Genomic DNA, 25,439 nt, shown 5'->3' on the forward strand with positions numbered 1-25,439 from the left:
GAGAAAAAGAGGATGGATTCTCCCAAAGAGAATGCCCCAGGGCTCTTCAGTCAGGTGTCCTCAAAAACCATCCACACTCACCCCAAAAACAGGCAACCTAGCCCTCAGTTAGCTAACTAGGGGTCTCTGCTTCCAGGTACCATGGTACTTCAGACTTGGAAGGCCTCTGCATATCTGTCAAAGTCAGGAGTGGGGCAAATGGAGACAGGACTCAACATGGTTTTCAAAGTGTTTCCTGTAGAACCCTGTGGGTTCCTAGAGATTGGACTACAGCAAAGCAAGGCAGAGGTGACCGCTACAACAACCAGTGTTGTAGGAACACTTTCATTTTTTTAACATCTTTATTTCAATATAATTTACGTACCAATTTAGTGTACAACTCAAGAGTTTTTAGCTTTTTCAGAGGTGAGCAAGCATCACCACAAGTTTAGAACATTTTCATCAGTCTCATGTAGATCTGAGTTGCAATAACCCCCAAAATGGATAACTATGAGCTAATTCAGTCTCAGTTTCCTTATTGGTTTTATGGGAAAAGTAATACCTACCCCACAGGTTTCTTGTAAAGGTTCCATGTGAGAGGGTAGGGAAAGCCCCCAGCATGGGTCTTGCAGGTGGGAGTAGTAGCAGGGGGAGAGGACATAATAGTACCAACATGAACAAAACCACAGGCTAGGCACTTTCTTTCTTTCTTTCTTTCTTTTTTTAAGATTTATTTATTTATTTGAGAGAGAAAGAGAGTGAGAGAGCCCAGCAGGCAGAGCCACAGGCAGAAGGGGAGGGAAGCAGACTACCCGCTGAGCAGGGTGCCTAGTGCAGTGTGGGGCTTGATCCCAGGGCCCTGAGACCATGACCTGAGCCAAAGGCAGACACTTAACCAACTGAGCCACCCAGGCACCCCAGCCAGGCACTTTCTACATAGGATTTCATTTCGTCTTTGCTAGAATCCTTCAAGGCAGAGACTACTGCCCCCATTTGACCAGGAGGAAATGAAAGCTCGCAGATTTAAGAAACTTTCCAAGGTCATGCAACTAACTGTTGGTGAAGGTAAACCTAAACCCCTCATCTTTCTTGCTCCAAAGACTGTGCATACTTTTGCTCAGTCACACAATCTTTCAGAATTCCTTTTCTCCTCTTTTTTTCATCTCTGCCCTCCTTGTACATCTTTTTCTCTACATCTTTCCTAGTATTTTTAACTACAGTGATTTTACCTCCATCCAGATTCTGTATGTGACTCACAGCATAGGGTAGAGGGCTAGGGAAGGAGTCACAGAGGTCAGACATACACATCATACACTAACAAAGAATGTCGTATCTGGATGCTAAACCCTCACATTCCTAGACACAGCCCACCACTGACTCAGCCACTACCCTTGGGATACTCACAAATCCAATGTACCCCGTCCCCATACTGCTGACCAACCAACCTTGTGCTCTTGCTCTGCCCTAAGGAAACAACTGAAGGGGCACTTAGTGATAAGATCATTGCTTTCAAATCAAATTTCAAAAAAACTTAACTCATCACCTTTATGTGTAGGGCCCTGCACCAGATACTATGGGAGAAACAGTGATGAATAAGACCTGATTTCTGGCCCTAGAGGCACTCACAGTCTAACAGGACAGAGCACTAATTACAATACAGAGCAGAGCAATATGCCAAATGAGAGATTCATGCCAAGTACTCTGGAGCATGGAAAACAAAAAATTATTTCCCACTATAGGGAAACAACAAGATTTCTAGGAGAAAACATTTAATCTAGGCCAGTAGGTCTCAACCAGGGGCACTACTTTTTTTTTTTTTTTTTTAAGATTTTATTTACTATTTGAGAGAGAGAGAGAGCACGAGCCGGGGGCGGGGGGGGGGGGGCACAGGCAGAGGGGACAGGGAGAAGCAGACTCTTCACTGAGCAGGGAGCCCAATGTGGGACTAGATCCCAGGACCCCAGTGCGGGGCTCAATCCCAGGACCCTGAGATCAAGACCTGAGCTGAAAGCAGACACTTAACCAACTGAGCCACCCAGGCGCCCCAATCAGGGGTACTTCCATTCCCAGGGCAACTGACAATTGGCAACAGAGACATTCTGGTTGTCACACCTTTGGGAGGAAGGGGTGATGGTGGAGGTTTGCTACCCATATCCAGTGTATAGAAGTTGGGAAGCTGCTAAACATCCGACAATGTAAAAGACAGCCCCCCACAACAAAGATCCGTCTAGCCCAAAACGTCACTAATGCTGATGTTGAGACACCCCGGTCTAGGCCTTTGTGGACAAGTGGAATTTTTACAGGCAAATGGGAGCCAGAGAGACACTGAGATGAAAATTTATCTAAAGCAAAGGCATAGCGATTGGATAGAAAGAACACATTTGAGATGGTTGTAGCATAAAGTAAGTGAACTCTGTGTAATGCGAACTAGTTGGGAAAGCTAAAGGCAGATTGTGGGAGCACTGAAGGGCAGGTTAGAGTTTAGATTAATTTAGTAAGTAAAGGTAGGCCACTCTTAAGTTTCATCGTCTCTAAAACACAGTAACACCTGGCTCATATAGTGGCTGAGCATTAAAGGAAAGTGTATATGCGTCACACGGTAGTGACGTTCCTTTTGCACTGCACTCCCTTTACAAGGCGGAAGTAATGATCAGAGTTGAGCTTTAGTAATTCCAGTAACAGTGCAAAAAAGACAAACTTACAGGCAAGAGAATATACTCAAAACCTTCAGGGCACAAAACAGGACATTTTAATTACGTGCTAAATTGAGTTCCTTTGGACTGTGTGCTACGGGAGTTACTCCTGGGATGACAGAGAGATGGGTTGGGGGTGGGAAAAGTCAGGGAAAGTTCAGGACAAGTGAGTCCGGAGCATTCCAGAAGATATCTAAGACTGATACAGACAGGACCGTGGGCTGAAGGCGGCAGGGGTAGAAGAAGTCAATCCCAGCCAGGCAGAACTAGCTGAGCAAAGACAGGGCACTGCAATAAGCGCGGAAGGAGCCTGAGACAGTGAGGGCCAGGAAAACCACAGTGGTAGGAGGTCCATCCAGAGAGTCTTAAGAAAGACGAAGGCCAGATCTGAAGGGACGGAGGGCTTGGCAAAGGAAGTCAGATGGAACTGGAAAGGAAAATCATACCGGACACAGGAAACCAAAATGTGACTTGGGGAGATCATTGGCAGCATGTACAACATGGGCGCTCGAGGGGAAACAAAAGGCAAGGGAGCACAGAGAGGTGCCCACAGCCGTCTGGACATACAGAAATAAGACCCAAAGCCTGAGGAGGGAAAACAATTCTTAGTAATCATGCTTGTACTTCTGGGCATACTCTCCCACACCCAAATTAGCCCAGGCTGGCCAGAGCACCAGCTACGTGCAGGAAGCCCATGGGGCTTCTCTCCCTCCCTGTGTACCACCTCCTATCGAGTCCAACTCCTTCGGGCCTCTGGATTTTGCAGGTGGAGCCACTCCTCTCAAGGTTTAGTTCCCCAGCGCTGATTCTACCTGGTGCCAGATTCCATCCGTCCACAGTCCACACAGTCCCCCAGGACCCAGCGGGCCCCATGGGGGGACAATACAAAAGGGAGAAAGCAGGTCAACTTCTACCCCACTAATGTCAAAACAGATCTGATGACAGTATTATAGTATGGCTTTGTTGCTCAGAAATCCTCTAGCCTTCCAGATGGGTGGGAGGAAAGGAGAAGTTCTCACCTAGACCTTTTCAGAAGCACACAGGCAGGGGCCAGAGGTTGTCATGCCTCACCCCCATCACATGGGCTACTCGGGGAATAGAGGACTGCCTCCTGCAGCACCCGGGCCCTGGTCAAGTCACCACACTGTGGCGGGGTGGTTCCCAGAGCTGAGTGCTACAGGCCGTGGGATGATGAGAGAGCTGATTTGGAAACTTGCTATAGAGCCCAGACCTCACTCTCTGCACCATCACGCTGAGGGAGGAAAACACACAGATTTAGCACCTATCCGTGCACCAGCCATTTGCATACATTCAATTCTTACAACCCTCCAAAGAGCGACCCTCCTCAAACAGCTGAATAAATTGAGACTTGGAGAGGTTCAGTTACCCGCCTATATGTCTCACAGCAAGTGCAAAGCCAAGTTTGAAACATAGGCCTCTCTGCACCAAAATGTATGCTCTTTCTGACAAAAACAATAACAATAATAGTTAGCAAAAAAATAGCAAAAGGTAACCATCACTGAGACTCTTCCACACACCAGGCCTCGTCCTGAGGGCTCTTCACGCATTAGCTCTTGTGAGCTTCTCAACAATTCCAGGAGACACCTACTATTACTGCTCCACTTCTAACAAAGAAACCAAGGCTGAATGAGATTGAAGAACTTCTCCAGTCCCCATGGCTGCTAAAGCAGAGCCAGGCTTAGACCTAGGGCTGTGTGACTCCATTACACCACTTCTCAACCCTGTGCTATGCTCCCACACCACTCACTACAGACACTAACAAAAGCAGAAGTTGATTCTGCAGCTTCCTGGGCTCCTACTGCTACCTACCCATCCCCATCCCCACGCCAAAATGTGTGATCACACCCTTGTTCAAGCCTCCCTTCTCAGCAGACACCAGGCTGCTACAGCGGTATTAGTCAGTCATTCCACACAGTGATTAAATTAAACACCCATTCTGTACAGGACTCAGCTGGGCATCAGAGAAACAGAGGCAAACAAACCAAATAAGGGTGGTTCCTGCCCTGAAATGTCTCACAACCTGATGAGAGAAACACATCAGTGAAGCAAACATTAAAATACAATTGTTAGATTTAGGGGGCTTTCCTAGAAATATAGAAGAAACATAAAGGGGAAAACCACCAGCATTCACTGAGCTTCAATTGTGTGTCTGCTCCTAAGCTGACAACTTTTTTCTTAATTAACATATGATGAAATTAACTTTTGGGGGATATAGTTCTATGAGTTTTGACATATATTTAGACTCACATAACTGTCTTACAACCCAGACCCAGCAAAATTCTATTACTCTCCCAAATTCCTTCATTCTGTCCCTTGGTATTCAAACCCTCCCCACACTCCTAATGCATAATAACTACTGACCTAGCTCCCATCCCTACACTTTTTTCTCAGAACGTCATTGAGATGGAATCACAGAGCATGTCACTTTTTGAGTCCAGTGTCTTTTACTCAGTACAAGGCCTTTGAGATTCATCTATGTGGTGTACATCAATAGTTCATTCCTTTTTATTGCTGGGCCATTTCCCACAGTCTGTGTATGCACTCACACCTGGAAGGACATTGATTTGTGTCCGGCTTTTGGCCACTCCAAATAAAGCTACTATCAACACTGTATACAAGTTTTAGTATGAATACAAATTTTCATTTATCTATAGGGGTAAATACCTAGAAGCAGAATTGCTGGGACAGGTAATAAATCATGTTTAACTTTCTCAGAAGTTCTATAAGCAAAAGTTCTGGTGGCTCTTCCTCCTCGCCTGACACTTCGTGGTGTCCATTTTTTAATTTTAGCCATTCTGCCAGATGTATAGTGGTATCTCACTGTGGTTTTAATCTGTACTTCCCTAATGGCTGGTGATATTGAATGATATGAAATCTTTTCACACATTTCTTTGTCATCCATATAACTTCTTTGATGAAGTGTCTTTTTAAATCTTTTCGCATTCTAGAGTTGCTTGTTTTCTGTTGTTGAGTTTGGGAGTTATTTGTGCCAGAAACCTTTTTTTACAATTTATTTATTTTTATTTTAGAGAGAGAGAGAGAGCATGCAAGCTGGGAGAGGGACAGAGTAAGAGGAAGAGAATCTCGAGCAGACTCTCCGCTGAGTGCAGAACCCATCACGGGACTCGATCCCAGGAGCCTGAGATCATGACCCAGACCAAAATCAGGAGTCAGATACCTATTGCACTGAGCCACCCACACACCACTGTGCCAGAAACTTTTACCTTTTCTCACTGAATTCTGACAGTAACCCTGCAAGGGTAGGAATCATTAACCACCATTTTACCTAAGAAAACTAAAGGGGAAGTCACTAAACTACTACAATCGCAGTTCTTCCTAATTTCAGAATTTGACTCATTATTTAATCGCCTGTGACATACAGACCACTAGAAGGCAAGCTCTATGAAAGCTGAAATCTTATCTGTTTTGTTTGCTATAGAATCCATATTCCTATAATGGTGCCTGGCACACAAGAGGTAGTCAATAAAAATCCGTTTAACAGCTGAATAAATGCCCTTGATTTCCCATGTAGGCTCCAGGAAGACAATAACATTGCTCTCAAAGTGTCAGGACAGGTCGAAGGGATGGTGACTGTTGACTGCCTCTCTCTGTATACCTCAGACTGCCAGACAACCTGATAGGACCATGCCCCTGCAGCAAATCCTTTCCCAATGGGCAGTGTTCCCACCCGAGGTCTCAGTAGAACACAGGCCATGAATTTCCACACTGGTGGGCTGGTCGAACTTTCTCCCAGCCTTGAACGAGGCGCACCATCACCAATACTGCCATCTTGCTCATCTGAAGGGCCCCCAATCCATAGCCTTTGCCACCTCAGAAGCAAGCAAAGAGAGTCCTTAAGCAGCCAAACTGGCTGCCCCACACACAACTGATTACATATTTTCTACAAAATGCCTGCTGAGTCTCAGCTTGCCCTAAGTCAAATTTCATAGCTCACAGCAGAGTAAAAATAGCAATTAGAAATGGGGATGAATCAAAGACAAGACGGAAATTATAGGAAGAAATCACAACAATGGATATGGGATTCCAGGAACTGGGGTAATTGTGTAAGAGGCCCTGAAGACATGCTTTGAATGACTCAAATAAAGGCACCACTCTGTTCACAATAATCTTTGAAAAGAAAGACTTATTTCAAAAATGGCTAAAATATTAAGAGAGCTAGAACTGAGGTTATAGTTCAGTCATCTGAAAAACTTACTGATATGAGGCTGAATAAATGAGGCCTTATAGGGCATCCCTTCAGACTTGCGCTAAGATCTTTGGGGAATCAGCAGGGCTTTTTAAGTGGTCATGGAAAGCTCATGTCCTTCATGGTCAGCACAGCAGGGTTTCATCACTCACGCCTCAGGGCCCATCAGCCAATGTTCTAAGCTCTGAGCTGTCCACCCAACGCTCCAGTTAGAACTTGACCTCCAAGGTTGTCTCGTATGTTTACACAGACTTAAGCACACATACTTTGCTACCATTATTTCTCTTTCAAAGACAGTTGCTTGTGACAAGTCATGAAAACTCAGACCGGGAGGCCCCCCTCACCACCAGAGGCCCGAGATTGCAGGGAGAGCAGCTGAAGCCAAGGCAAAGGCAGAAGTTATACTGAAAAAGAACAGCTCACCACTGGCACAGAGAAGAGCAGGGTGACAGCTTTTGTGTTATTTTAGAACAGTTTGTGCTGATGAGCTTTTTGTTGTGGTAACATTCCTCTAAAAAGAACATTTTCTTCCTCCCCTCATTGACAAAGCAATCAGCAGAAAGTGAAAAAAAAGGAGGAGCATATAACAAAGATATCCAGGAATTTGTGGATCTTGGATCATATCACCTTCTTAACTGATGTGCCATCCATCCCCTAGTCCCGTGGCTAGGCCCCCAGAGAGAGATCAGGAAGCCTCTAGGCCTCATCTGCTTCTGGGAACATGGTTTTATTCTCAGCACAAGCAAATAAAATTTGGGTCCTTTGAGGGCCAGAGCCACTTCGAGATGCAACCAAAGTTCTGCTACTTTTATCAGGTGTCCTTGCTTAAGGACCTACATTTGGCAGGTTCAACAAGGAGACCTCTCTCAGCTGGGCTGCCTGGGCTCCGACTTTCCTTCCCAGGTTTTTGTCCTGCTGCCTTCCCCCACGGTTGGTCTGTCTAACCAAACCCACCCACCATGCTCTTACTACCTCCACATCTGTGCTCACGCTGGCTCCCTACTTACTACTCAGGCTGCCCCATTCCTTCCACGCCACCCAAATATCTACTTTTGCTCCAGGAGGTCATTTTTGTACTTTTATAAATTCCTTGGACCTTATCTAATTCAACCTAATACAAGGATCCCCTCGGCTAACCAGTCAGTAGGGTGCTGTTTTCTATAGGCCCACCTTCAGCGACTGGGAGCTCACTGCATACCTACCAAGGAAGCCTTTTCTACAAGGTGGCGCTGGTAGACAATTCTTTATTCTAAAAGAGTATGCCCATATTTTATTTTTCTCACACTGGTCCTGGTTCTGTCCTTAGAATAAGAGAAATAGTACACCAGTACTTCACAGCATGAGCTTTGAAATCAGATCTGTACTCGTACCCAGTGTGTCCCTGGAACAAGCCTTCCCAAGGCTCCAGTCCTTGACAATAACACCAACTTCAAAAGGCTGTTAAGAAAGGTAAAAGAGTTAATTATGCAAAGAGCTTAACACTGTGCCTGGCACGGAATAAGAACTCAATAAACGCTAGCTAGTGTCATGGTTTTCATCGCCTGCACCATCGTTATTTAAATCTGATTCCTCCACTCCTAGTGTATTTGAAGATAGAAATTTTATTATCTGAATCTTTTCTTTTCCAGGCTCATGTTTCTCCACTAGACTGTAAATGATATGAAGACAGATGCGTGTGTCCTCTTCACTGCCACAGCCCCATGTCTACAACAGTGCCTGGCACATACATGATACCTAAAAATACTGAATTCTATTGGATGTCTCCATTTCATAGTTTCCTTGCCTTTCATCGTTCACGTCACTCCTTTACAGGCTCTCACTGTTCCAGATGCTTCTAACAACGTGAAATCTGAAATTGAGCTCAAAACTTAAAAGGTGGGCTGAGGAGCAGGGTGAAGAGACTGGGCTTACCTCTCCCTTGTGACACACACCATATCACTATTAAAGATTTGGCACAACTTGACCACTTCACCAAACTGCTGGCTCGTGTTGAGCTGGAAATCAACTGAAACCTTTACATCTTTTCACACACAATGACTTCATACTCTGGGCTCTATGGAACTGGAACTGTAGTGATGCCAAAAGGTGAGACAATAACAGAGCTTTTTCCATCTAGAAATTCCTCTCACGCCTACTATCTGGACCACTCAACAGGCTCCCAGCAACTGCGGCCTGCAATTCAGAATGATGTTTCTAGGAACATGCGTTTCTTCCTCCCAAACAGAGTATAAACTCCCAGAGGGCAAGATAATGACCACCTTGACTTCTCTCCTGCTTGCCAACACAGGACTGAGCACATAGCAAGGACAGACAGATGCCCTCCGTCTGCAGCAGGATTACAGTAAGGAGGCAGAGGAACTGTAGAGACCAACCTCAGGGCTCCCTCTCCCTCTCAAACAGCACAGCTCAGTCAGTGTTGTGCTTCTGGCTGGTAGGCGGATGGGAGCCAGTCCAGGCAGAGACACAGACATCAGGCCTGCATACGGACAGGCTGGGTCCTACAGAATCACCTCCCTTGACAAGGAGGAGCTCCTAGAGAACAAGCCAACATCAAGAACATCTCTCCGTGGGGAAGAGTGTCTAGACAGCTTTCAGGGACTGTCCACACAGGAAGAGAAGAGAGCCACGGCACGGTGAGAGAGCTCACCTCATCGCTTTCTTCCACGTCCACATCACCATTGGCATCATCGTCCATCAGCTTGTGGATGCTGCGGACTGCATCAAAGCTGAGCTTCTCATCCTCACTGTGGCACAGGGGCTTGTCAATCCGGCAAAACTCTGTACAGGAAAAGCAAGAGACAACATTACTATGGACCACGACCTGCCTGCCCCAGGGTCCATAGTTTCCAGCAGCTAAATCCTCAGGCAGCCACTTCACTGGCTATTTGTACAGCGAGAAAAGGGTTCACGCAGTCTTCAACTCTCTCCCCAACAATGTCCTGAGCTTCCCCATTTAGGGACAATGCCTTATTATCCTAATCAATCCCTGGCAGGCAAGTCAAGCATAAGACTAGGAATACACTGGGATCGGGGTGCCTGGGTGGCTCAGTGGGTTGGGCCTCTGCCTTGGGCTCGGGTCATGATCTCAGTCCTGGGATCGAGCCCCGCATCGGCCTCTCTGCTCAGCAGGGAGCCTGCTTCCCCCTCTCTCTCTGCCTGCCTTTCTGCCTACTCGTGATCTCTCTCTGTCAAATAAATAAATAAAATCTTTTTTAAAAAGTTGAATTTTAAAAAAAAAGGAATACACTGGGATCTAGAACAAAGAACATGAATAGGTAACTCACAAGAAAATATATATATAAATGAGAGAAAATGCAAACAACCAATGGACATAGGGGAAAAAAGTTTTGCCTTAGTAGTAAGGGAAGAAATACATATTCAGATGAAATATCACTTTGAGTCAGTCGATAAATAAATGTGCATTAATACAGTCTTTCTAGAAATAGGAACACAGCCATTTACTACGGCAAAATAATATGTTTTCCTTCTCGTTCACTTTATCACTGCTGGGAGTAGCAGAGTGCCAGCCCCGGGCTCGCTGCAGGAAGCCCTCACATGCTGAGCCTGCCACAGGGGGGTTACAGTCAGTGAGAGCTATCAGGCACCCACGGTCCTGAGCACATCAGCTACAACAGCATGGGAAACCCACAGGCCCACAGGGCAGCTTCCTCCACCACCGAGACACAGTCATGCGGCACTAAAGCCAGCACAAGAGCCGAGGCCACCTAATTCTCCCTCTCTTAGAACCCTGGGAGGGCCCCTGGGTGGCTCAGTGGGTTAAGCCTCTGCCTTCGGCTCAGGTCATGATCCCAGGGTCCTGGGATCAAGCCCCACATTGGACTCCCTGCTTGGAGGGGAGTCTGCTTCTCCCTCTCTCTCTGCCTGCCTCTCTGCCTACTTGTGATCTCTGTCTGCCAAAAAATAAAATCTTAAAAAAAAAAAAAGAACCCTGGGAAACACTATGCACACAGCAGAATGAGCCTGGCATCTCGTCTTAGCTCTACCGTGTGACCCTAGGGAGGTCACTTCCCTTCTCCAGGCCTCAAGCTGGGTATCTGAAAAAGACATTGTAAGTAAAGTTTCTAGAATGTCTTCCAGTGCTTAGATTATAAAATTCCTCTTTCCCTGTGACCCTGATCTTGATAACTTCTCTCTGGCAAGAATCCTCAGATCACTCCCAAGGAAGAAACTGTCACAGAAGAGAAAGCAAGGACCGGGAAAAGAGGCTGCTGCTGTGAAGCCTTCTAGAAAGCCCTAATCAAAGACCTGAAACACTCCACTCCATTTAATCATTTTCCCGTCTGCTGTCAGAGGCAGCGACAGGACAGGACAAGTCACCTCTCTCTCACTGGCTAGTTGCTCAAATCCTTTTCAAAATGAGGGAGGGCTATAAATGTTAAATGTGGAAAATGTCCCATATGTGACTCAGTTAAAACAGGTTGGATACTGGAGCTCACAGATGGTAACTGTTGTGCCCGAAGTCAAAGACAGCTGAATAGCCACAGCGAGAGCCCAGGCCTACTGACTCCCAGGCCCACACTTCACCTGACTGCTTTTATGCCAAGGCAACCAAACAGCTTTAAGATGGTTTCATCTTCTGGAAGACACAGATGGTAAGAAGCCCACTGAGGAAATGGCTTTATAGAAGACAAAAAGTAAGATAAACAGTATACATACCAAAGAAATATCTCCATATAACCTTATATTCTTCTACATTTGTCCTACAAGTTGGAGGGTGGGGTGAGGTGGTGGTGGGTACTGAGGGAAAGAGTAGAATGCAGCCAAGGATTAAGGCATTGTTTCTCAACTTCCTCACCAACAAGAGCTCTTGGCATGATCGTTTTGTTAATGGACTCCTATCCACGAACTACCTATCCAAAAAAGAACTGCAGTAAGTAATGACTGGTTCATAGATGGAAGCACACAGCACTGGGATTAGTATTACCAACATATTGCTTTTCTTCCCTTACTCCTATTTTTGTGTTAATCAAAGGCACACATAATTGCCTATCAGAACAAGGAAAAAAAATTTAATTGCCTATCAGAGATTTTTGATCAGCACATGATGTACCCATTCAAAAAATATTTACTGGGTGTTCTTTATGTGCCAGGCTCTATAATCAGCACAGGGCATAAAGAGATGAGCCAGATCTCATCCCTGCTCTCAAGGAGCTTAGTTATGAAACTAGAGGAGAGAGGTGATAAATACACGATGTGCTAAGCACCATGATAAAAAGAATCAGGATTACCCTACAGGTCTGTAAAAGGCCAGATGGTAAACAATTTAGGATTTATGAACCACATAGCCTCTGTTACTACTACCTAACTCTATCATAGAGCACAAAGGGTGCCATAGACAAAACATAAGAGCAAGAGCTTAGCTGTGTTCCAATAAAACTTTATTCACAAAAACAGGTGGTGGGCTGAATTTGACCACTGGGCCATAGTTTGCTAACCCCTGTTCTAGAAAACCATAGGTAGCACACCTGAACCATATTAAGTTGACAGATTTTTGAACCAAAGCAAAGAAATCCAGTCTTTTCACTAGCCTGTTTCCACACACAGGTTTCTCATAAGTAAAGCACAACTTCTTTTTAAGTTTTATATATTTAAGTAATCTCTATACCTAATGTGGGGCTCCAATTCACAACCCCCAAATCAGGAGTCTCATGCTCTTCCAACTGAGCCAGCCAGGTGCCCCAAAGCATAACTTCTAATAGCATTTTTTTAAATGCTGAACTAGTTTACTGAACTCTAGGGATGAGGGGGAGAGGGAATCTCCAGGCCGGGCACCATTGGCCTAAGTCACCCAGCCCCTTTCCCGAAGGCCTATGGCAGGTCCAAGAAGTTTGGGCTTCCAAAACTAGGCTCTGGTGTGTAACCTGATCAGACACACAGGTGACCTTTGCTGCTGGCATCATCAGACATAGAGAAGGATTAAAGGGATTGAGGATAAAGGGGTACAAAATCTTGATGTCCCATAAGGCCAGAGAATCCTGTCCAGAAAAACCACGTTAGCCAAAATTCACAAATGACTCCTGCTATCAAGCATTTCCTAGGCTGTCTCTCTTTCCTTCCTGAGACCTTTCTATCATCTCTTACACATTCCAATCTGGCAAGGTTTCCCACAGCCATGTGGAAATAACCTTGGAAGATCCAACGATTTAGCAATGCATTATTAGTAAGAGCCCTGAATTTGTAGTCAGAACATGTATGTCAAAACCCCAGCTCCATCAGTTACAATTATATGATGTTGGACGAGCTGTTTAACTTCTCTGAGCTTCCAATGCCTCATCTGTAAAATGAGGACAAACCCTGTGAGCAGACCACATGTGTTCAAACACCTTGCACAGGGTATGCAGAAAGCTGACAATCCATACATCTGTAGTCTCCTTCTTTCCTCCCAGGGAAACAAGTGAGCAGCTCCCATCCTCTGCTAACCAGCCACTCTCCCTGTGAGACGATGAAGAATCAAATACAGACATACAGTCCAATCAGAGAGATCAGCATATGTTCTAGATGAGCTGGCAAGTGATTATAACAATAGTCTATATTCCCACAACACTTATGGTCTGTCACTGAGAACATTTATCATACTGTGTTGCAGTTCTCTGTTTGTCTTCTCCAAGAGACTGTGATTTCCAGAAGGGCTTGGGACCATGTCCTCAGCCCCAAGCAAAAGCCAGGTTCTTGATAGATGCTCATTAAATGTTTTTTGATGAATACTTAAATACCAACCAACAATTATGTGTAGGCTTTCTCTAGGCAGAAAAGAGAATTCTAAGTAAAAAGATTAGTTCGGAACCAGGTTTTTAAATTGTTTGATCTCAGGGCCCCTGTATACTCATGAAAATTGAAAATCCCCAAAATGGTATTTACCATATTAGAAATTAAAATACAAATTCTAATAGTAATTAGTTCCTTTTAGACCAATAAATCTCCTATACATTAATAGAAATATGATTTTTTATGAAAAATAATTGTTTCCTGGAAAAAATGTTTTCTGAGAAGGGTGGGATAATTTTACATTTTTGCAAATCTCCTTAATATCTTGATTAATGGAAAATGGCTATAGTTTTATACTGATGTCCACATTCAATGTGTTGTGTTTTTTTTTTTTTTAAGATTTTATTTATTTATTTTACAGACAGCGATCACAAGGAGGCAGAGAGGCAGGCAGAGAGCCCAATGAGGGGCTCGATCCCAGACCCTGGGATCATGACCTGAGCCGAAGGCAGAGGCTTTAACCCACTGAGTCACCCAGGCGCCTCTCAATGTGTTGTTCTGACCCAAGATCAAAACAGATATGTAGCTGGAAAAGACAGGAGTATTTTAATAACCTTTCAGATAACTGTAAACATTCCTCTCTAATATTACATCAAAACTCAACAAGTGGTAGATTTATTAAAGATTAGTTGCAATGTGAAATTTGAAACTATCTGGATGAACTTTTTATACTTTATTACATTAAAATCTATTGCTCTATCTTGCACTTTCAATGATCTTTTATCAGGTGTGATTTTGTAACATGATGCACTTGGTCACATGAAAACTAGTGATTCAATGAGTTAGGCAGAGCTTCCAAATTGGCCCATTTCATCCATATAACAGCAAAACAATCAGTTATTAATATCACCACTAATTTAATCAGAAAAGTTTTATTATTTATTTATTTATTTATTTGAGAGATTGAGAGACAGCTCCAGCAGTCACAGGGGGGCAGGGGGAAGGGTGCAACGCAGAGGGAGCATGGAGCCTGATGTGGGGTTTGATCTCACAACGCTGAGATCATGACCTGAGCTGAAATCAAGAGTCAGACACTCACCCAACTGAATCACCCAGGTGCCGCCTTTCTTTCTTTCTTTCTTTCCTTCTTTCTTTTTTTAAAAGTAGCCTCCACACCAAGCATGGAGCCTGACACAGGGCTTGAACTCATGACCTTGAGATCAAGACCTGAGCTGAGATCAAGAGTTGGACCCTTAACCGACTGAGCCACTGAGGTGCCCCCCATCAGAAAAGCTTGAAATCTGGGGGAGCATCAAGCTCACAGTGGCAGATACAAGTTTTCCACAATTCTAAGTTTTAAATAAAAGCTAGAATTTTATCATTGGCAACAAATACTACCAGTCGTTTTCCTCTAAGTAGCAGACTCACCTCATTCATTTTTAAGAAAATATCGGCCAAATAATTAGTCTCAGTAACTGTAATTTATCTATCAGTTATTCTTTCAAATAAAAATAGTGTTCCCTGGGGCGCCTGGGTGGCTCAGTCTTTAAGCATCTGCCTTCAGCTCAAGTCGATCCCAGGACCCTGGGATTGAGTCCCACAAGGGGCTCCCTGCTCAGTGGAGAACCTGCTTCTCCCTCTCTCTCTCCTCCCTGCTCATGTTCTCTCTTGCTATCTCTGTCTCTCTCTCTCAAATAAATAGAATCTTTAAAGGAAAAAAAAAAGTGTTCCCTGAAGAGAGGTAGTTCAGCTTCCAACTTGATGATATAAACACTCTTCCTTAAAATAAACATCAAATTCTACCTGCAGCAAAAGTGCTTTATGCATATTTCCTGTTTCATCACACAGAATACTAAAGAGACATGTATTCATGGGATATATTTTAATAGAATTCATATACTTTAACTTCTATATTTAAAAAAAAAATTTTTTTTTAAACAGAGCATATGAAGGTGAGGAAAACAGTGACCACTGGCACAGTTTGGTGCCACTGCTTTGACTCCTGACAAGGAACCAACAGTTTTACTTAATTGCTTTCATGCCACCAGTACAAATGTAGACATGGTGAAAAAAAAGCAAATAACATCTTAGCATTATTACTAAAATGTCTTTGACCTTTTGGACCCCTGAAAGGGTCTTGGTGATCCTCAATGGTCTGCAGACCACACTTTGTTAATCACTGGCAAGCAAAACCACAGTCTTTCCCTCGTGTCCCAAGCTCCTCTCCTTTCTCCAGGCGGAGCTAATCATTCACCACTCTATGCTCCAAAGCACTTTATACACAACTCTGCTATATTAATTCTCATGCTCTGATGTTCACATGTCACGTCCAGAAAAGGGCAAGGACTAGGTTTGACTCACTCTATCTTCCAGGGCCTAGGATGGCACCTTCACTAACATCCACCGTCAAGTAGGAAATCAGTAAATGTTGGCTGAATGAATGAATGCGTGCTTAAATGGATTCATAGCAAACCGTATCTCCCCCAAAAACAAGAGAATTGCTGAGAACAAATGACCAATTCCCCCCACCAATATCCACCATCCACCTGATGCCTCCTCCCTTCCAGCCAGTTTCTCATCACTGAACAGTAATTCCTCCCCCTGAGACCATGGATCTGCAGGCATGCGAAGCAGAGCCTGGCAATGGACTGTCTGGTGTGAGACATAAGCCCAAAGGGAAAGAAGTGAGAGAAACAGCAGGTAAGGAAGAAGGTATAGATCAGGAACAGAGAAGGCCACTAGACAGACTGCTCCTTACCACTTGGCTGGCACCTGAAGGGACTCTGGAAATTGTGAAATCTTGCCAGCAGGAGCGTCACCTGTTGTGAATAATTTCTCCACTTCACCTCCCACCCCCCAAAAGCAGGACCAGGAAGCTCTCGATGGGATCAGAATCCATCCTTACCCTTAGAAAGGGCTCCAAAGACGATTAAGACAGAGCACCAGCCCTAGGAAGATTCAGATTCGACCAAGGACCAGGACATTCCAGAGATAAAACAGCACAGAAGGGGCGTGTGGGTGGCTCAGTGGGTTAAAGCCTCTGCCTTCGGCTCAGGTTATGATCCCAGGGTCTTGGGATCAAGCCCCACATCGGGCTCTCTGCTTAGTGGGGAGCCTGCTTCCTCCTCTCTCTCTGCCTGCCTCTCTGCCTACTTGTGATCTCTGTCTGCCAAATAAATAAATAAAATCTTTAAAAAAAAAAAAGCACAGAAGCTTGACTGAGGCTAGGGCTGGGGGTCTGGAGAGGGGGAAGGGGAGTAGGAGGAGAAAGGACCCTCTACACAGAAATGTAACGAATGAGAAGAGGAACTGGTTTGGGACCTGGAACTGGCAAGAAAGGGCCCCCTTGGAATACCGCACATAGTAGGTCCAGCCACAGAGGAAAGAGGACTCAACTCCCAGGGGCTGGGTGAAATCCAGCCTCCTGAGGGATGCTCTTGCCCCTGTTAGAACATCAAGTCTCATATCCAAGCAAAGGCCCAGCTCTTCTCAGCAGGGGGGGTCAGGAATTCAGAAGAAATTTCCTTATGGACAAAGCCAGCACTAGTATCAGCCACCCAAGAAGCACTGACACAAAAGACTTCCCGTGTCTCCCCCCAGGGAGAACACATCAAAAAATAACCCATACAACACCAAGAGTGAACCCTGAGAGAAGCTATGAACTTTGGATGATCATGATGTATCCATGTAGGCTCATCCTTCGTAAAAAATGTACCACTCTGGTAAGTAACATTGGTAATGGGTTGGCTATGCATGTGTGGAGGCAGAGAATATGTGGGAAATCTCTGTACCTCCCTCTGAATTTTGTTGTAAACCTGTAACTGCTTTAAAACAAAACAAAACAAAACAAAACAAAAGCATAGCCTACGATATGTGTGTGGTCAGTAAACATTTTTACAATTCTTACTAGCATACTTTTTTTTTAAAGATTTTATTTATTTATTTGACAGACAGAGATCACAAGTAGGCAGAGAGGCAGGCAGAGAGAGAGGAGGAAGCAGGCTCCCTGCTGAGCAGGGAGCCCGATGCAGGGGCTCGATCCCAGGACCCTGGGATCATGACCTGAGCCGAAGGCAGAGGCTTTAACCCACTGAGCCACCCAGGCGCCCCTCTTACTAGCATATAACATATAAAATATATATATGTTTATATATTATATGTTTATTATAATGCAAGATAACTATATTTTCACTCTAAACTGCGATCTAAATACTCCGGTAACAATTTTTTTAATTCGTATGAAATATAATTATAGAAAGCCCTCAGTGGAAAAGAAAAAATTCACAGCCTTGGCAATGTAAAGAGCTTCAATATGCAACATACTGAGCTATAACCTCTGATTCCATGAGCACTTCTGACTTTGTACCTCTTCTGGCCTTACTTCAGTCAGCTTACAACTACAGTTATTTCTCATTTTTTCATAGCACCTACTACCACCTCACACATGATACACATATTTGTTGATTGGCTTATTGTCCATCTCCCTCCAACAGAAGCAAGGCTCACAAGAACAGGGACTTTTTTGTTCCCTGCAGTATCCCCCACAGAGACTCAGACAGTGCCTGGCACACAGTAGGTATTCAATATAGATCTGCTAAATGAAGGACTGTTTTCCTGAATGTGCAAAGCAAGTTTCTCCCCCAAACCTGACTTTTCAATGTTGAAGTTTTGAAGAAACTGATCTGCATTCAGTCCAAGGCTCTCTCTTCTCTTCATACTACTCTCTCTCTCCTAAAGGGATCTTATCTCTCCTCACAGCCCTGATTACCATTTAAAGAAATTTCTAATTGATGCCAACTCTCCGGAAAAAGCAAAATGATCTTTCTGCTGCAAGTTTCACTTGTGACCCTCAGAAACCCACAGAAGCCAGCTACTTACTAAATATCTCCACACAAGGATGCCTGACAGGAATGTGAACTCGTCATGTCTAAATCTAAAGTCATTAGGTCCCCCCAGACTTCCTACTTCTCCAGTTGCTTGTGTCAAAAACCTTCACATCTCACTCTCCCTCACTCACTCCCCACTTCTAAACAAGCACCAATCCTAGTTCCAAGATTCAACTATTCCAAATCCTCTTCTCACAGGGGAGAGATTCTGAATACTTACCGAGGATCAGCAGAAATGCTACCCACAGGCAGGGCTAGTGCATACCAGCTGATTGATTACCCATCCAAGTCACCTCCTACTCAAAACCCTTCAAAAGCTTTTCATTACTCCTTTTTTTTTTTTTTAAAGATTATTTATTTGTCAGAGAGAGAGGGAGCACAAGCAGAGGGATGGGCAGGCAGAGGGAGAAGTAGGCTCCCCACTGAGCAAGGAGCCCGATGTGGGACTTGATCCCAGGATCCTGGGATCATCACCAGAGTTGAAGGCAGACACTTAACTGACTGAACCACCCAGGCATCCCAGCTTTTCATTACTCTTAAGATGAAGTTCAAATTTCTTAAAGTGGCCTGCAAGGCCCGGCATGATTTGTCACCTGCCACCTTCCTGGTCTCATGTCCAGCAACTCCTGCAGCTTTGTGCAATCCTCCTTTGATGTTCCAAGTCTCTCCCCTCCTTTCTACACGTAGTACACTGGTTCTCAACTCCAGATGCATATTAGACTCACTTAGGGAGCACTGATGTCGCTGATGCTCAAGCCCCATCCCAGACCAATTAAATCGGTATCTTTGTGGATGGTACCTAGGTATGGGTTTGGTTTTATGGGGAGTTTTTGCTTTTTTTTTCTTTGAGACATAACATATATACAGCGAAGTGTATAAATATACAGATCAACTAACTTTTACATATGCATATATTTAAGTAATTACCACCAAAATCAAGAAATAAAACATTCCCAACACTCTAGGAAGACCTCCTCCCTCTTGCCCCTTTCCAGTCAATACTACCACGACCACTATCTCACCCCACCCCACAGGAGAAACTGCTTTTCTGACTTTTATCACCATACATGAGTTTTGCCTTTTCTTGACATTTATAAAAATAGAGCATGGATATTTTTTAAGGCAGGGCTGCACACAATAAAATGTCCCCATTTTAAGTGTACAGTTCAGTGTGTTTGACAAACATATACACTTGAATAATCACCACCCCAATCAAGATATAGAACATTTCCATCATCCCAAAATGTTCCCACTTGGCATTTCACTGCCAACCTCTACTTCCGCCCCACATAACCACTGATCTGATTTCTATCATTATAAATTAGTTTTCCTTACTCTAGAACTTCAAAGAAATATATTCACCAGTATGCACTCTTTTGTGCCCGGTGGCTTTTGCTCAGCATTCAGAAGATTCAATCGTGTTGTCACATGAATCAGTTTTCTCCATGTTATCACTGAGTAGTATTCCACTGAATGAAGAGACCAAAATTTGCTTACCCATCCATCAGTTTTTAGCTATCACAAATAAAGTGCTATGAGCATTCATGTACAAGTCTTTGTGTGGACATTTGTTTTCATTTTTCTTTTCTTTTTTTTTTAATATTTTATTTATTTATTTCACAGACAGAGATCACAAGTAGGCAGAGAGGCAGGCAGAGAGAGGGAAGGAAGCAGACTCCCCACTGAGCAGAGAGCCCAATGCAGGGCTCGATCCTAGAACACCAGGATCATGACCTGAGCCGAGGGCAGAGGCTTTAACCCACTGAGCCACCCAGGCACCCGTTTTCATTTTTCTTGAGTGAAAATGAGTTTTTCATCCCGAGTTCCAGTAGGAGTAGAACTTCTGGGTTATATGGCAGGGGTACGTTTAACGTTTTAAGTGCCAAGCTGCTTTCCAGAGTAGTTGTACGGCTTTCTACTCTCCCCAGGAAGCACCAGCAGAAACATCCCAATTGTTTCATGTTCTCTCTTATACCACGTGATGCCAATGTGCCACCCGGGGTGAGAATAACCTAGAATTCCTATTTGCCAAAAGAACACAAAAATACAGATCCAAAGGGGCACATGCACCCGGTGTTTACAGCAGCATTATCAACAATAGCCAAACTATGGAAGGATCCCAAGTGACCATTAACTGGTGAGTGGATAAAGAAGACATGGTGTATGATGAAGAAGTAGAAGGCAAACTGAGGACAAAGCACAAGCTGACACCCTATAACCCCCTTCCCCCAGGCGGGATCTGTGTGATATTTCTCAGGCACTCCCGGCTGCCCTAAAACTAAGGGAAGAGAAAACAAATGGGTAACTGACACACATCACAGTCCTGCAGGACAAGAGTCTCCATCAGTTTACAAATGTCTTAGCAATTCACAAGGAAAAGGCATTCTTATCAATAGCCTAACTTTCAGAAACCCATAGACTCAATCTTCTAGAGCCCTAACATCACTCTCTCCTCCACAGTGATGTGGGAGACAAAGATAGAGGGAATGTAAATAAAATAAAATGTCCTTATAACCTGTAGCCCACTGACAAATACTTGAGGCAGGCAGAGTATGACATTCCTCCAGAAAACTCCCAACTGTCTTAAAGTTAATGCCTTACTAGAAGGAAAAACCATCTTCACTTGACAATAGCCAAGCCTCCAGCATCCTATGAGTCTTCTTTAGCATATGAAAGTCCTTTTGGACACTTTCCTTTGTCCTTACCTGCCCCCACTCCCAAGTATATAATCAGCCATTCCTCACAACCCCAGTGCAGCAGTACTTTCTACCCACAAGTCCTGTCCTGGTGCTTTAATAAAATCACCTTTTTGCACCAAAGATATCTGAAGAATTCTTTCTTGGCCATTGGCTCTGGAGCTCACCAACATTCCAAAACTACATCAGTATATACATATACAATGGAATATTACTCAGTCATCAAAAAGAATGAAATCTTGCCATTCTCAATGACATGGTTGGATCTAGTGTATATTATGCAATCTGAAGTAAGTCAGTCAGAGAAAGACAAATACCATATGATTTCACTCATACGTGGAATTTAAGAAACAAAACAAATGAACACATGGAAGGGGGAAAGGTGGGGCAGGCACGAATCCTAAGAGACTCTTAAGGACAGAGAACAAACATGGTTGATGGAGAGAGGTGGGTGGAGGATGGGCTAGATGGGTAATGGGTGTTAAGGAGGGCACTTTTGTGTTGGGCACTAAGTGTTATATGGAAGTAATGAATCACTAAATTCTACTCCGAAACCAATATTGCACTGTAAGTTAACTAACTAGAATTTAAATAAAAATTTAAAGGAAAAGAAAGAAAGAATAACCTAGAATCCTTCTGTATGGAAGCCTCTTCATTCTTTCTTGACCTGCAGACTCTGACTCATACTGTTGGTCTGAAGTTAAACACTTTTTCTTCAAGAATGTTCCTTGATCATCTTCCCTGCCAAACTGGTTTAGGCCCACATTGTTACATTCTCCAAAGCACCCTATATTTTTTATTGATAGCACTTTTCACAATTATAATTATTTGTGTGATAATTTGTTCAATATCTTTCTTCACTAAACCGTAAGCTCCACAGTGGCAGGAACCATGGCTGCCTTCATGGCTGAATCCTGGCTTCAAGCCAACACCCAGCACCTAGCAAAGTCCCTAGCACAACAGCTGGGCTCCAGTGAATATTCAGTGAATGAACAAATGAGTGCCCAAAAGAACTCCACTGATAAAAGAGCAAATTGAAACAGAGATGAACAGACACAGTACTTGCCCACAAAAAGTACAAGAATGAGCACAGTATACGAATCAGAAAGACACAAAACAGAATAGGGTAAGACACAAGAGACCAGAGCAGCAGGACATACCACTGTCTGAACAGGCAGAAGACAGGAGGAGTGGAAGGAAGGGAGGGCATCCCAACAAAGCAAAACCCAGAGCAAGCAGCACAGCATCTCACACAGATTAATTTGTAAAAGAACCCAAAGTCAAAGGGTACTTTTTACCAATCTTGCAAAAACTCCTGGCATACATGGGAGTAATGGATGTTGAGATCTCCATCATACTTAGACTCTAGGCAGCAGAGTTGGAAAGGTCTTGGAGACAGCAAGGCCCACTGCCTGCCTTACGACAGAGGAGACTGAGGCTATGAAAGGGGAGTGTTTTGCATGAGGTTGGACAGCAAACTAGCGGCAGAACCAGATTAGAAGTCTCTAACTTGCTATGCCGTGTGGCATAGGGGTGCCTTCCTGTGCCAAGGCTGTCTGGTTGGGAGATCCAGATGAGTCTGTGCAAGAGGGCTCCCTAGAAATACTAACCCTTACTCTCCAAGACCCACAATTAGGAGCAATACATTCTGCTTGTCTACTGAGGGCCAACCCAGGAGTCCTAGCTGGTCTTAACCCATTTCCCAAGAAAGGTAAAACAGCATTCCTGGTTTTTCCTTAACGTCTTTAGTGCCCAGCACTAGCCAGGGACCCCTTCCTTATTAAGAGTTAGAAACAAAGTTAAAAAGACATTAGAGAAGGAATACAGAGTCCCTAGTACATTCTGTGGGAAGAAACAAAAAGAGCAAAAGAATATGCTTCTGTTTAATCATATGAAACATAATCACCTGCTAGATGAGATGAATTCTTCAGCCTCTCTCCACCCAGCCTGCCCATCGTGCCCCATGTCTACCTTCTTCCTCTCAGTATTCTTTTCTCCAAATACTGGATTCACAAGAAGCTTCCTTCCCAAAGAAGGTGGCTAATCCCTAAAGTTAGTCCCCATCAAGCAGGCCATGACCTCAGGAACGCAGGCTTCCGGTGCAGGGGTCTTCTAGCTGTTCTGACTCCCTGTGCCTCCTCCCATGTCTCCTGCAGGGCTTTGGACTCTGGTCCATCCACTTAACAGCCTACCTGCCCACCCTTTAATTTTTAGAACCTTTCTGACTAAATTAAGAGCTTCTGAGCCCCAGTTCAGCATTCACATGCTACCACTTCAACACTGATTTCTGACTTTCAAACACCTAATTGCTGACATTGAGCTAGCTAGCCCAACTAACCAAAGGCACCAGGAATACAAAAAGAAGTAAGATACACTTCTCTGGCCTCCAGGATCCCCCCACCCGTGTGCCTCAGTGATTAAAATACATACCGAATTACAGAAGTGGTAGTTGCAGGTCTTTAAATTTCAACTTTCCTATACTCTGAGTGCTCCTAAGGATTTTCTTATCTGAAAAATCAGTAAAGTCCTTGAAAAAACAGTCAAGCCCTGTAAGTGTTAGTCACTCACTTCTCAGTTGTCTGTTCTCTGCTTTACCTGTGAGTCTTATCTTCCCAGCTATAGATGAGTCTGATTTTTCCGGTGTTCCCCTGTGTCTGGCAGAGCCCCAGGCAACACAAGACCTGGTCTAAAGACAACTGAAAGCAGCTTACAGGTTTTGAAGGTTTGCTTTCTCAGCTTTGGGGTCCCACATACCACAGGTCTTCACCTTCTAAAGGTATCTGTGCCAAGAAGCATGACGGCTCCAGAGAAATTAAATCAAAACACTTGTTCAAAAGTCGCCCCAAATTCTCTGACCTGGCACCTGACCCAAACATTCCTGCATCCTGGCCAGCACTTGTCAGAGTCTGAGATAGCCAAAAAAATAATTACAAACAACTCAAAACAGATTTCTGCTGGGAAAAGTTTTCTGAAAGTGCTGGGATGGGCCCCAAAGAACTTGCCCAGATAAGGACATTGCACAGTGCCCAGGGGAGTGTCCAACCCATTAGCAGACCCTCTAGTATTATACCCCTCTGGTTCCAAAGTGGAGCTGGCTCCCAACAGTCTTGATCACAGTGGCCCCAAGAGCACAGTGATAAATGCCTGGGTGAGCCAGGCACACCGCTGTGTGGGGTGAAAGCAATGTGTTTTCCAGGTTCCCTCAGAGCTGGAGGTCATCCTCCAGCCGCCCCAGGCCCACTGCTGGCCAGCCTACCAGAGAACACATTCCTGGGCTCCCAAAGAGACCAGACCCAGGAAAGAGTTTCTCACCACCTTCCTGTCCCACATCAGCCTCCACTCAAATAATATGAAGATAACTGGCCCCCTTTCTTCTTTTCTTGAGAGAAGACAACCAAGAACATCTACTGAAAGACCTTGCAGTCAGGATGGTCATTCCAAAAACTGGGTTTGCAGTCCTTCCTCGCCGGATGGCAATGGCAGTTCTCAGCTATTGTAATGGTGTCTCCTCAGAAGGGGGGCTGACTGTCCAGAACGAAGTGTGTCTGTGAAGCCAGGCTCCTGAGAAGCCAGGCTCCCCCACCCTGCTCCCGCATGCCAATGAGCCGGATGTGATTTCTCAGGAAAGGCTTCTATGGCCAAGCAGGCTCCAACTCACAGAGAACTGAGTTCAGGTCTCCATGTACTTTGCCTGGGTTACAATAGTTTCCTCAGTGATCTTCCCATCTCTGCTTGTTTCTCTCAAATTCATTCTCTACTAAAGCAGTTAGGATAATTTTTCTAAAATTCAAATCTGACTACACCACTCTGCTCAATAAAGTCCTTCACAGGTTCACATTTAAAAACCCGTATTCAGGGACTCTTGGGTGGCTCAGTCAGTTAAGTGAGTCTTGATTTCGGCTCAGATTGTGATCTCAGGATTGTGACACCAAGCCCTGCATCAGGATCCGCACTCAGTGGGAGTCTGCCTGAGATTCTCTCTCTCCCTCTCCCTGATCCCCCATTCGCATGCACTTGCTCTCTCTAAAATAAATAAATAAATCTTTAAAAAAAAAAAAAAAACTGTATATAAATGTTCATGGAAGCTTTATGTCTAAAAGCCCCAAACTGGGATCAGTCCATATGTCTTTAACAGATGAATGGTTATCTACATTATACACAATGGAATACTACTCAGCAATAAAAAGGAATGAAGTCATGATACATACAAACACTTAGATGATTTTCCAGG

General features: G+C 44.3%; 1 protein-coding gene across 4 annotated transcripts in view; it reads right to left on the reverse strand.

Annotated features, from left to right (window-relative positions):
• STIM1 (stromal interaction molecule 1) overlaps nucleotides 1-25,439 on the reverse strand; it is a 193,085-nt gene that overhangs the window by 81,845 nt on the left and 85,801 nt on the right. For all 4 annotated transcript variants that reach the window (XM_080817817.1, XM_080817815.1, XM_080817816.1 and 1 more), the window contains exon 2: nucleotides 9,548-9,678. In XM_080817817.1, coding sequence (XP_080673943.1) covers nucleotides 9,548-9,678 — 131 coding nt within the window. The remainder of the gene's footprint in view (nucleotides 1-9,547; nucleotides 9,679-25,439) is intronic.

This window comes from Martes martes (genome assembly GCF_963455335.1).
Source record: "Martes martes genome assembly, chromosome: 10".
Classification (NCBI taxonomy): Eukaryota; Metazoa; Chordata; class Mammalia; order Carnivora; family Mustelidae; genus Martes; species Martes martes.